Here is a 13,216-nt window from a genome sequence, read left to right as displayed (position 1 = left end):
CTTTGAGGTTGAAAACATTTCCAATGATAATAAAAACATTGAAAAATAACCTTAATTTATTGGATCTCTTAGTGAACCTATGTAATAAATCACACTAGGGAACTTTGTACTTCTCTGTCTGATAAGTAGTTTGTAAAATGTAATGGTTAATGCTTGGTTTTGAGTGCACTCAAAATATGTTTTGTTAATTGTGTTTATCTTAAAGCTGTAAAAATGGAGTGTCGTAAATGATTTAAAAAAGTAACAAACACCTTAAAGGAGATTTAATCAGATTTAATCACTTTGCGTGTCAGTATTGATCTTGTGGAGGAAGGACTTAGCCTGGGAAATGTTTAACAAATGTGCATGGAATTTCAAAAATACTGTACTGTAAACACAAGTATTACTGAGAAAAGCTTGTTTCCCATATTTTATGATGCAGCAACTCAAACAGCGCTTTCTGTGGTGTGATGCAGGGTTTTCAGGTTTCTATTTTTGTTTAAAGTTAAAGTCACCACCATTATACTGTGATTCATCTGTAGATGTCCAACTCTACAAACAATACTTTCAATTACACTATAAATGAAAAATGAATTACAGGTTCAATTACAAATCCAGGAAAGTCACCAAAAAATTTAACAACAATCTTATTATTCCAATATTGTGTTTTTAAATGAGAAAATCTTGACTGTTATCCTTTTAGAGAGGGAGAACGGTGACTAGGATGTAAAGCCACTTTATCAGCCAGTGGATGTATGTCACCATTTTTAAGCCTTTGTCCCACACACTGGTTTTTACACAAGTGAGGGACACAGTTTCCGGTGCGAACCCTCCTGACCACCCAGAACAAACAGGAGCAGTGCGCTTCCAGCCCTGTAGGGGGCAGCAGTGCGCTTCCAGCCCTGTAGGGGGCAGCAGTGCGCTTCCAGCCCTGTAGGGGGCAGCAGTGCTACATAAGCCGCCGGCAGCGTCCATGTGTGACAGAAGAAGACGCGGAGCTTCAGGATGCAACGAGACAAAACAAGCAACGCCAGTGCGGCTGAAAAGTAAGAACTAAGGCATTCAAGCGAATTCAATCCCATTTTTGTGTGTTTTACCAGCGCTCTTCGCTTCGAAATATGTTTTGTCACGGTGTAAAAGTTCTGAAATGGTGTGTTTTATCCTCTCAAGGCCCGACCGGGAGGCCGCCATAATGTCTAAATACTACGACGGAGTGGAATTCCCTTTCTGCGACGAGTTCTCCAAGTACGAAAAGATGGCGAAGATCGGACAAGGAACCTTCGGGTGAGCCTTCTGTGGGTCTGCAGTCATTCTGTTAGCTAATGTTTGTCATTCAGAGCTGCTTTCCGTCGGTGTTCTGCATCCGGTGACGAGGTGGATTGTGGGAAATTGTTTGTAGATTTGGTCCAAAAACATTATGTAGGCTGTAGTTCTGTGTTCTTCCGAACCGGAAGAAGAGAGTAAAGAGTGTTTTATGACAAACGTGTCATTTAGGAAAGCGTGATTGTGTTTTCTGAACGTTTGTTTTCTACAGGGAGGTTTTCAAAGCCAAACACAGAACGACGGGGAAGAAGGTCGCTCTGAAGAAAGTGCTGATGGAAAATGAGAAAGAAGGGGTGAGAGATCTGAGAGGGGCTGGTGTGAGGAAGGAGATGATGATGATGATGAGCGTGTGCTAAAGAAAAGTGACGTGAGACACCTGTTGGGATGACGTTACATAGTTGTTGGTTTTTACTTGTTTCACTTCACAGACGAGCTCTGTTTACTGATAAAAGATAGTGAATAAAGAGCAGTCTGTCCCTAAAACAGTGTTTATTGTATTTAAATAAGAGTTGTATCTAAACCAAATGACTGACTGGATGGAGAACAGAAACGTCTGTCTTCTAACATGGTTGGAGAACAATAAATCCTTCCTGAAGGTACCAGGAAGTTTACTTGTTGAAGCAGCTTCTGTTCTGTATTTCAGTTTCCAATCACAGCTCTGAGGGAGATTAAAATCCTGCAGCTGCTCAAACATGAGAACGTGGTCAATCTGATCGAGATCTGCAGAACCAAAGGTTTGTATGTTTTCAATGTCTGACAGAGCGGTCCGGGACACAGCAACTCACTCTTTAGAGCAACCTTTAACGTGACACACATCACTTCTTACTGTTTTCCAACAATCGGTACGTCATAAACTCTTCTCAGCGTTCCTTCTTAGTCGTTGTCTTGGCAACACTTTACATCGGTACGCCTCCACCCAACCAAAGTGTTTAACCTGACGTTGATACAGACGTTCAAAACTGAAATATAAAGTTTGAATCAGTGAACTATCCCAACAAGGAGTGAAAATGATTCTATTCTTCTTTCTCTCGTTGCTTTGCCCCGCCCTCGCAATTCCTGGCCAATGACTGAAGAGATCTTCTGCTGTGAGGTTTTGTCTGGTTTGGTTTGAATCAGAAAAGTTGGGTTGAAATTCAGCCTGAATACAGACCAAAGGCAAAGTTCAGGACTTGATCTGGACCAAATTTAGTGGACTGGGTCTGGACCGGACCTTTCCAGTCTGAACTCCCCCTGACCCTGCACTACCTCAGATGTGTAGGGGTTCATACTTTGGGTCATGGTGTGTGCCGTAATCCTGAGGTGTGTTGGTTGACGTTTCTTTGTTGTTCCTGCAACAGCTACTCAGTTCAACAGATATAAAGGCAGCATCTACCTGGTCTTTGACTTCTGTGAACACGACCTGGCCGGGCTGCTGAGCAACGCCAACGTGAAGTTCACGCTGGCGGAGATCAAGAAGGTCATGCAGATGCTCCTCAACGGGCTGTACTACATCCACAGAAACAAGGTGGGGTTCTTACTTTGGCCTCCAACTTCACTTGGACTGTAACTCTGAAATGTTCCGTTTGTTCTAAAGCAAAACGTTGTTAGTATTGAGGCTGAAAAGGTTATTTAAAAATCTTCACCCAACACATTACTAGCATTGCAAGGCCGTGGGTCAGGGTTCATACGGTCATGAAGAACCTGGAAAGGTTTTGGAAAATGTCATTTCTAGGTCCTTGAAAAGTTTGAAAGACCTTCTGGAAAAGTCAAAGAACTTTAACATTTTGAATGCAAAATAAAATGGTTTAACATTCAGTCGGTCATTGTTCTTCTGCCGTTTGTCCCTTTCGGGGTCCCGGGGCTGCTGGAGCCTATCCCGGCCACGTGTGGGCAAAGGCGGGGGGCGTCCTGGACAGGTCACCAGTCTGTGGCAGGGCCAGTTTAACATGACATCACAATTGAAATGGTGGCAGAAGTTCAGCCTCCCGCTGTGGGTGATGGGAGTTTTTGTTGCCTGTTTTTTGTCAATATTTCATACTTTTCTACGTTTTTCTCTGATTCTAGTGGATAAAGTCAATAGAAGAACAGATCATGTCTGTGGCACGGATACTCTGATGCTTTTCCACTTTGAGTCTCAGATCAGCTGCTGGTTTTCATGAACAGATGAGGTCAGAGTCCACCATCTATGGAGTTCCTGGCTTTTGTAGTAGAAACATTTGTCGACCTGTTGTTGGTGGGACGACACACAGCAGCGTAAACACAGGAACGGCTCCCCAGCTGTTGTAGTTTGTCGTGTTTTAGTGTAACAGCTTCATTATTACAGTCAGGCTGGCCTAGATGAACCCTACCTGATGAACAGACCTGATCGGCATGTCCTCCATGTTCTCAGATCCTTCACAGAGACATGAAGGCCGCCAACGTCCTCATCACCAGAGACGGAGTCCTCAAGCTGGCAGACTTTGGCTTGGCCCGGGCCTTTAGCCTGGCTAAGAACAGCCAGGGGAACCGCTACACCAACCGCGTGGTCACGCTGTGGTACAGACCTCCAGAGCTGCTGTTAGGTAAACGCCGCAAACCGCTGAGGAACGCTGGAAACGTGGAATTTAAACATTAGAATGTCGTCTTTCAGGGCTTTGTGCAAAAACGGAACATTCCTGCTGTTGTCTTGGTGATTTCACATTTATGTTGTTGGAAAGTAAATCTGCAGCAGATCAGCAAAAAAAGAAAGATGGGACCAAACGACAAGAAAAAAGCCTTCATAGTATATATTTAAGTACTTGTACACACATCACATCCAAGCATTTGTTCATCGAGGTCTATTTATTAAACATTACCGACCTTTGAACTCACGATATTCCCATTGTAAAAAACCACCCAGATCCAGGAAGTCTTCTGGTTCATCTGGGAAACGACAAAAGAATATTTAAAAACGGAGCAACGATGTCCGGCTTTACCACCTTCCCTGCTGCTACCAGCCCGTCGCACTGGGACAGACAGCAGCGTCTTTGTCCCGCCACGGCGCCAGGACAACAAGCCTTCAAACTGGGTCACGGCGGTACCGCTGAACGCCACTGTACACGCGTGTGCCGGACCATGGCAGGGATCCGTGTGGATCGGGGATCAGAAATAAAAGCCGTGTTTGGACACGGCTCAGTGTTTCAGGATGTCTGGTAGAAATCCAGCGTTGCAGTCTAGAAAACAGATCCGGGTCAACGACACCAAGAGGTCCGGTTATTCATCCGGTTATCCGTGACACATGTTGGAGCCTAAAGCTTCCTGTGCGTTTATGGACCGGTAACCATCTTGTGCTGTATCACTGTGAAGCAGTACTATGGAGAGTGTTTAGTAGTAATATTATGCGTGGTGACGACGCGACTCCAGTCGTTCATTTGTGAAATGATTTTTTTTAAAAAGTGACGTGACTGGATTCAGGGTTTGGGGCCAGAATGGAGGATTGACTGAGCTGGGAGTGAAGAAACAAGAGAACCAAAAGGTTTTAACGGACACTTTCTGCTTCAGTACTTCAGACGTAGATCGGTTTCTACATTTGAACTTGTTACAAGAAGAACCAGACCTAATAGAAATGTCGTCTTCCAGACATGAGGAGTGTCTGTCACTGATCATGTAAATATATGTGCACAGCTGTAAAATTAAAAAATGCGGACTGTAAATACTTTTCACAGCTCTGGTTTGGGGCTCCTATGCGACCCAGATGCTGCATGGCCCCTTTTTGCGGCCCCGACTCCTGCAGAAACGGTTCCGGAAAACGACGCGGGTTTCAGGTTACATGGCTGAAAACGTCGTGGTCGTCAGGGAAACGGGTCTTTAGAGGCTGACGAGTCGAGAAGCAGACGGCTTCAACAGGAAACCAATCGCGTTCCTGTTCTCCTTCCCTGCAGGGGAGCGCGACTACGGCCCCCCCATCGATCTGTGGGGGGCGGGCTGCATCATGGCGGAGATGTGGACCAGAAGTCCCATCATGCAAGGCAACACGGAGCAGCACCAGCTCACCCTGATCAGCCAGCTGTGTGGCTCCATCACTGCAGAGGCGAGTGGTCTTTGGGGGCGGGGCTCTGCGTTGCAGCAGCTCGCTGTCAATCATTTCTGTTTCTCCAGGTGTGGCCCGGCGTGGACAAAAAGTATGAACTGTACCAGAAAATGGAGCTTCCCAAAGGCCAGAAGAGGAAGGTCAAGGACCGCCTCAAAGCCTACGTGAAGGACGCCTACGCCCTGGATCTCATCGACAAGCTGCTGGTTCTGGACCCGGCTCAGCGCATAGACAGCGACGACGCCCTGAACCACGACTTCTTCTGGTCCGACCCCATGCCCTCAGACCTCAAGAACATGCTGTCCACTCACAACACGTCCATGTTTGAGTACCTGGCCCCGCCCAGACGGAGGGGGCACATCCCCCAACAGCAGCCCAACCAGAACCGAAACCCGGCCACGACCAGTCAGACGGAGTTCGACCGAGTCTTTTAGCCCCACTGGACGTCTTGGACCGAGTTTGACCGGAGACTCTGCTGTGAGGCCAGTTATGATCAAACGTTCAGGTTTTATGGGATCAGGAATGAAACGGACAGAAATGCTCCTTTATCCAGAATCTGGTAGCTTTTTCAGTTGAACTGATTGTTTTCATTCAAATGTTCTTTGTAATAAAGCAACACAATCGTGAACATTTATGGAAACGTCTGAATGCAAAGCAGGAAAGTGGTTTTTACTTGTGTGAGTCGGTTAGAGAGGAAGTGACGATGAGAGCCGCAGACACTAAACCCTCTGAGCTTTTGACTTAAACGCCGTCATTGTTCCTTTGGGATGTTTAGGAGGGGGAGGAGCTACCTGGATTCATGGTTTGTGGCATGTTCTACAATTGAGCCAGAAGGAAAACTAACGTGTTTGTTTACATGTGGAAGCACGTAAACATGGAAACCCCTGAAGGTAATTGGGTCCAACGACCCGGAAAACGGTTGACTGAGCCAGACCGCAGTACAGGACCGTTGTAGGTCTGTGTATTCCCGGCTGGATTCTGATGAGACCGTTTAGCGTGACGGCATCAGAACGCGACGTCTTTATTCCATCATGGATGGACGTGTGCACGGAAGAGCAAAGCCACAAACCTGAGAGGACGGACAGAGCAGAGGCTGTTCAGTCTAAGGGCTGCTCAGCAGACCCACCGGCTGCAGGAAAAGGCTTCCTGAGTGAGGTCGGTCAGAGATCTGCTGCGGCGGCGTTGGATTCAGAGACCGGAAGAAGACGAGGGTCGACACTGGAACATCTGTTCCCAGGACGAAGGACAGAACAGGAGGTGACCACAAAACCAGAGGCGTGGCCCTGTAACAAGGACCGAATGATTCGATGATGTGGTAAAGTGATGAGCGATAAGGAGTTTGTTCCAAAACAAAGCTGTCATTTGGAATGAAAACCTTTAGTTCTGAAGGAGGATGCAGCATCAGCAGCTCACCTCTGGCATCACAGCTGAACGCCTTCAAGATGTGCAACTGAAGCTGGCAGCAGGAGAAAGCCTCAGTAACTGCTGATTGACTTTAGCACAAATATGGGCGTGGGGGTTGTTTTTACACCCCCTCCAATAATACTGGTAATGCAGATCTAGTGTGTGTCTGTCTGGGTGCAGAAGTCCTGTGAGATAAATCTTCCATCATGAATGTATGAATAGACTTCCATCCTGTAAACAGTTGTGTGCAGACTATTGGTTGATGTGTGAACTAAGTCATGCAATTTACTGAGGATATTATGTTATGACTCTGTATTATCAGCCCCCCACCCCCCACCCCTTACCCCCCCTCTAACACCCCACTCTCTCTCTCCTTTTCCGTCTAGTCCAACAAGGAATACATACAAATATGAATATTATAAATAAAGCTTAGCCTCAAATCCTAAAGGGGTTTATATAAATATACTCTGTCTGTCTGAGGATCCATGAACCCCCACTGTAACAGTCAAATCTGTCCAACAAAGAGGCCTTCAGCTGTTGGACAGGATAAGTTTCAAACAGTTTCTTTTATTGTTCATTTGTTTTAAATGAATGATTTACTGAAAGCCTTTTTGGGTCACTGGTGTTTCTTCTGCTCCAGCTTGTGTCTGTATGTTTGTATGAATGCTGCTGCTGGAGTCCTGACCAGAACCAGGAAGTATGATCACATTAGTCCTGTGCTCAGGTCTTTGCACTGGCTCCCTGTACCTCAAAGAATAGACTTCAAAGCAGCTCTGCTTGTGTACAAGTCTCTCCATGGCCGAGCACCAAAGTACATCTCTGACATGTTAGTGCCATATGAACCATCTCGTACTCTGAGGACCTCAGGGGCCGGCCTCCTGTTGATTCCCAGAGTCAGAACTAAAAAGGGGAATCAGCGTTTCAATATTCTGCAGCTAAAATCTGGAACAGCCTCCCTGAAGTCGTAAGACAGGCGTCTTCTGTGTTCATGTTCAAATCTAGACTTAAAACATTTCTGTTTAGCCGTTTATATGACTGAAAGGTCCTATCTGCACTTTTCTTTCCTTTCCTTCCTTTCTTTTTAAATCAATTTTCAATTTTTTTTTTTTTTTTAAAGTACATTTTACGTTGATTATTTCTATGATGTATTGTGATTTTAATGCATTTTTCTGTTTTGTGAAGCACCTTGAATTACTTTGTGTACAAATTGTGCTATACAAATAAACTTGCCTTGCCTATGTTTATGTCTTTAGGTTAGTTTGCATGTATCTGCTTTAAGTGGCATTCATGTTATTTGAAAAGTTGTGGTTTGTAGTAAATATTCTCCTTTATAGTTGCCGTCCAGATTTGGTTTTTGTGCAGTGCATACATGTGCACGTTCCTCCACACATGTATGCTGCGTGTTCATAACCATCAAACCACCACAGGCCGGTTCTGCTCCGATGATGGATTACCGTTTTGGTTCCAAAGCTCCTCCACTGTCACGTCTGGGAAGGGGGTGCATGTGTGGCGACAGGATGACAACAACTAGCAGCCATTCTGAAGGAGTCCAGCAGACAGATGGGCCTCTTAATGCTGAAGCCATCTGCACACAAACGGACAGCGAAGGAACCAGGAGATCATCAGTCCTGATGCCCGTCATCGTGTGAAGGACTCCTGAACTGTGCCAAGTCTGAGCACAGAGGCAGACCGGCGTTCTGAAGACGCTTCTTTTTATTTAGCTGCATTCAATTGTTAAATCGTTTGAAATGACCAATAAAAAGCAGACATTTGGGGGAAATGAAAGCACAGTAACATGCTGACGGTTGAACGTCCGTGGTCTGGAGCTGGAGCAGGACCAGGTCCAGATCCTGAAGACAGCCTTGGATGACAAAACAGCTGCAGGTAAACCTACAGTCAGGACCATAAATATTTGGACAGAGACACATTCTGTCTGATTTAGTTTCTGTACATTACCACAGTGAATTTGAAATAAAACAACTCAGATGCCATTGAAGTGCAGACTTTCTGCTTTTATTCCATGGGTTGAACAAAAAGATTGCAGAAAAATGTGAAAAACTAAAACATTTTTAAACACAGTCCCTTCATTTCATGGGCTGGTAAGTAATTGGACAAATTAAATAAGTGCAAACCAAATGGTCATTCCTAATATTTGGTTGAAAAGCCTTTGTTGTCAATGACAGCCTGAAGTCTTGAACTCATGGACATCACCAGATGCTGGTTTTCTCCTTCTGAATGCTCTGCCAGGCCTTTACTGCAGCGGCAAACAGTTGCTGTTTGTTGGTGGGCCTTTCTGTCTGAAGTTTAGTCTTCAACAAGTGAAATGCTGCTTAAGGGTTCAGATCAGGTGACTGACTTGGCCATTCAAGAATATTCCACTTCTTTGCTTTAATAAACTCCTGAGTTGCTTTGGCTGGATGTTTTGGGTCGTTGTCCATCTGTATTATGAAACGCCGTCCAATCAGTTTGGCTGCATTCACCTGGATCTGCGCAGACAGGGCTGCATTCACCTGAATCTGCGCAGACAGGGCTGCATTCACCTGGATCTGCACAGACAGTCTGTCTCTGAACACCTCAGAATTCATTAGGCTTCTGTCCTCTGTCACGTCATCAATAAACACTAGTGTCCCAGTGCCACTAGCAGCCATGCACGCCCAGACCATCACATTGCCTCCACCGTGTTTTACTGATGATGTAGTGTGCTTTGGATCAGGAGCTTCTCCACGCCTTCTCCATACTTTTCTCTTGCCGTCATTCTGGTAGAAGCTGATTTTGGTTTCATCTGTCCAAAAAATTGACACAAGGCAGAACACAGGACTGGACTCAGATGCAGAGTTTTGGATCGTTTTAATTTCTTAGACCTTTATAAACTAGGCTTGGCTTGTCAAGGAGAAAACAAGACAATCAGGCACAGGACACAGGGAAACTCTGGCTATAAATACATGAGGAGGGGAAGCACAGGTGGAAACGATCGGGGATGATGAGGCAGGATCAGCTGTGGGGAAACAGACAAGGGAAGGGAGAGGAAGGACTGAAACGAGAGGCGAGTTAAACCTACAAAATAAAACAGGAAGTTAAACACGAGACAACACCAGAGACTGACAGGAACTTGACAAGACATGACAGAACCCCCCCCTTAAGGACCGACTCCTGACGGTCCAGGAGCCCCGGACCTGAAGAAGTCCGTCACGAGAGACCTGTCCACAATGAAGCGTTCCGGGATCCACTGCCGCTCCTCCGGACCGTAACCCTCCCAGTCCACCAGAAACTGGCGACCCCGGCCCCTCTTCCTGACGGCCAGTATTTTCCGGACTGTGTACACCGGACCACCTCCCACCATTCTGGGCGGAGGAGGAGGCTCCGCGGGAGGCACCAGGGAACTGTCCACCACCGGCTTGATGTTGCTAACGTGGAACGTGGGATGGACTCTGAGGGACCGGGGCAGACGAAGACGAACCGCAGCAGGATTGATGACCTTGGTGATGGGAAATGGCCCCACAAACCGCGGGGCCAGTTTCCTACTCGGGATGTGTAGATTAAGATTCTTGGCCGAGAGCCAGACCTTCTGTCCGGGATGGTAATCTGGAGCGGGACGCCTGCGGCGGTCAGCAGCCGTCTTGACCCTGTCCCGTTGTCGTTCCAGGACTTGTCGAGCGGCAGCCCAGATGGGAAGGCAGCGGCGGACCAGGGCGTGGACCGACGGAACCGAAACCTCAGATTCCTGCGCCGCAAACAGAGGAGGTTCGTAGCCGAAGACGCACTTGAAGGGCGAGAAGCCTGTAGCCGAGGTGGGTAAGGTGTTGTGAGCGTACTCCACCCAGACCAGATGCCTGCTCCATGTCGAGGGATTCTGGGAGACCAAGCACCGGAGGCCGGTTTCCAGCTGTTGGTTGAGGCGTTCAGTCTGGCCATTGGACTCCGGATGGTAACCTGAGGTCAGGCTGGCCGTAGCGCCGATGAGCAGACAGAACTCCCTCCAGAACCGGGACACGAACTGCGGACCCCGGTCCGATACAATGTCCTTGGGGAAACCATGGTACCTCACGATCTGGTTCAGGAAAATGTCAGCTGTGGCCCTGGCCGAAGGCAGTCTAGGCAGGGCGATGAACCTGACCATTTTTGAGAACCGGTCCACAACCGTCAAAACAGTGTTGTGACCACGTGAGAGGGGAAGCCCTGTGACAAAGTCCATGGAGACCTCCGCCCACGGTCTGGAAGGGATGGGAAGAGGCTGTAGGAGTCCCATGCGTCGTCCGGTGGATGACTTGTTCCGGGCACAGACTGAACAAGCGGAAACGTACTCCCGGACCTCCTGCTCCATGCATGGCCACCAGAATCTCCGGGAGATGGCGTGCATAGTCCGCCGCACTCCCGGATGACAGGAAAGCAGTGAGGCGTGGGCCCAGTGAATCACCCTTGAGCGTAGGTTTGGAGGAACGAACAGGCGATTCCTCGGGCACCCACTGGGCGTCAGCACCCCACCGTTAGCCTGCCTTACCTCTGATTCTATCTGCCAAGACACTGCTCCAACCACACAAGTCAGCGGAAGGAGAGGTTCCGGTTCTTTGGCAACAGGCGCGGGGTCGAATCGGCGAGACAGGGCATCCGGCTTGACGTTCTTGGACCCCGGCCTGTAAGAGAGGGTAAAAGAAAAGCGGTCAAAGAACAGTCGCCAACGGGCCTGGCGAGCGTTAAGTCTCTTAGCGTTCCGGATATACTCAAGATTTTTATGGTCCGTTCAGACGATGAAGGGGTGCTGGGCCCCCTCCAACCAATGCCGCCACTCCTCCAGAGCCACCTTGACCGCCAGCAACTCCCGGTTGCCGATATCATAATTGCGTTCCGCTGATGAGAGACGGCGAGACAGGAACGCACAGGGGTGCATCTTCCCATCCTGTTCAGACCGTTGGGACAGGACGGCTCCGATCCCCTCATTGGACGCATCCACCTCCACCACGAACTGCCGGTGTGGGTCAGGCAGGGTAAGCAGCGGAGCCGATGTGAAGCGGCGTTTCAGAGCTCGGAAGGCGGCCTCGGCCGCCGGTGTCCATTGGAACTGCATACGTGGAGACGTGAGGGCATGGAGGGGCGCAGCAATGGAGCTGAAGCCCCGGATAAAGCGTTGATAAAAGTTCGCAAACCCCAGAAACTGCTGAAGTTTCTTACGGCTGTCAGGAGACGGCCAGTCCATCACGGCGCTGACCTTGGCAGGATCCATCTCCACTGTTCCTGCAGACACTATGAACCCTAGAAAGGCGACGGTGGAGACATGGAACATGGAGAGATGATTCTCCAGTAGCCGCTGAAGAACCGCAGAGACATGGGAGACGTGAGAGTCTAGGTCGGGGGAGTAAATAAGGATGTCGTCTAAATAGACGTACACGAATCGGTCCAAGAAGTCTCTGAGTACGTCATTTATCATGGCCTGGAACACGGCGGGAGCGTTGGTGAGCCCAAAAGGCATGACCCGGTATTCATAATGTCCTCTGGGTGTATTGAAACCGGTCTTCCACTCGTCTCCTTCCCTGATCCTGACCAGATGATAGGCGTTACGGAGATCTAGTTTGGTAAACACCTTGGCCTGCTGGAGCTGGTCAAAAACAGAGGACATAAGTGGCAACGGATATCTGTTTTTAATTGTTATATTATTGAGATGCAGCAGCGGACCCTCAGGGATCCGGTTGTCTGTGCGGATGGCCAGACCGATCAGGGAGTCCAGACCCGGAGGTAAGTCCAAAGGTATGAGCTGCTCCTGGATGCGCGGAGCCAAACCCTTGAGGAATACGTCATACAGCGCCACCGAGTTCCACCCGCTCTCGGCCGCTAAGGTGCGAAATCGAATGGCGTAATCACAGACAGAGTCCCCACCTTGGCGTATGCTGGTCAGCTCCCGCGCTTTGTCCCGGCTGGTAGACACCGGATCGAACGTGGTCTGAAGAGCCTCCTGGAATGCAATGAGAGACGAACAGAGCGGAGAGTCGCGAGCCCACTCTGCCATGGCCCAAGCACGGGCCCTCCCCGATAAATGGGAGATCATGAAGGCGATCCGAGCTCTGTCTGACACAAAGGCATGGGGGGAATGTTCAAAATGAATGGAACAGTCTGTCAGAAAGAGCTTACATAGTCCCTGCTTCCCCGAGTAACGATCGGGGGGGGGCTATCTTGATTTCCTGAGTCCAGGCAGGCATGGTGGGAGAGGGAGGAACAGGGATGGATGCAGAAGCACCCGGAGGCGTGGTGACCCAGGACGGACCCTGGCGGAGATCCTGAACATGGGTGGAGACCTGCACCATGTGAGATGCCAGGGCCTTCTGGAAGTCCTCCTGCTGAGAAAGGCGGGCTTCCAGGCGTTGCAGAACTGAAGTTAAATCGCTGCGCTCTGCTGAGTCCATTCTGGCCTGATTGTACTGACACAAGGCAGAACACAGGACTGGACTCAGATGCAGAGTTTTGGATCGTTTTAATTTCTTAGACCTTGATAAA

The 13,216-nt window shown here is 48.6% G+C and overlaps 1 protein-coding gene across 1 annotated transcript; it reads left to right on the top strand.

Annotated features, from left to right (window-relative positions):
• Window positions 1-891: 891 nt before the first annotated feature.
• cdk9 (cyclin dependent kinase 9) lies at window positions 892-5,969 on the top strand. The gene is made up of 8 exons (XM_004086584.4): window positions 892-1,025; window positions 1,150-1,263; window positions 1,514-1,595; window positions 1,946-2,036; window positions 2,640-2,806; window positions 3,671-3,842; window positions 5,181-5,329; window positions 5,398-5,969. The coding sequence occupies exons 1-8, from the start codon at window positions 985-987 to the stop codon at window positions 5,761-5,763; spliced, it is 1,182 nt and encodes a 393-aa protein (XP_004086632.1). The 5' UTR covers window positions 892-984; the 3' UTR covers window positions 5,764-5,969.
• The last annotated feature ends 7,247 nt before the right edge of the window (window positions 5,970-13,216 follow it).

Source organism: Oryzias latipes, chromosome 12 (genome assembly GCF_002234675.1).
Source record: "Oryzias latipes chromosome 12, ASM223467v1".
Taxonomy (NCBI): Eukaryota; Metazoa; Chordata; class Actinopteri; order Beloniformes; family Adrianichthyidae; genus Oryzias; species Oryzias latipes.
The sequence above is the reverse complement of the archived record's forward strand: the minus strand, read 5'-3'. Positions and strand labels throughout refer to the sequence as shown.

What these genes read in the sequence shown, in the direction of transcription:
- cdk9 (XM_004086584.4), top strand. Translation starts at nt 985, where the DNA reads ATGCAACGAGACAAAACAAGCAACGCCAGTGCGGCTGAAAA. An exon ending in ATCGGACAAGGAACCTTCGG is followed by an intron (nt 1,264 to 1,513) that starts GTGAGCCTTCTG and finishes TGTTTTCTACAG; the next exon opens with GGAGGTTTTCAAAGCCAAAC. An exon ending in CGAGATCTGCAGAACCAAAG is followed by an intron (nt 2,037 to 2,639) that starts GTTTGTATGTTT and finishes TTCCTGCAACAG; the next exon opens with CTACTCAGTTCAACAGATAT.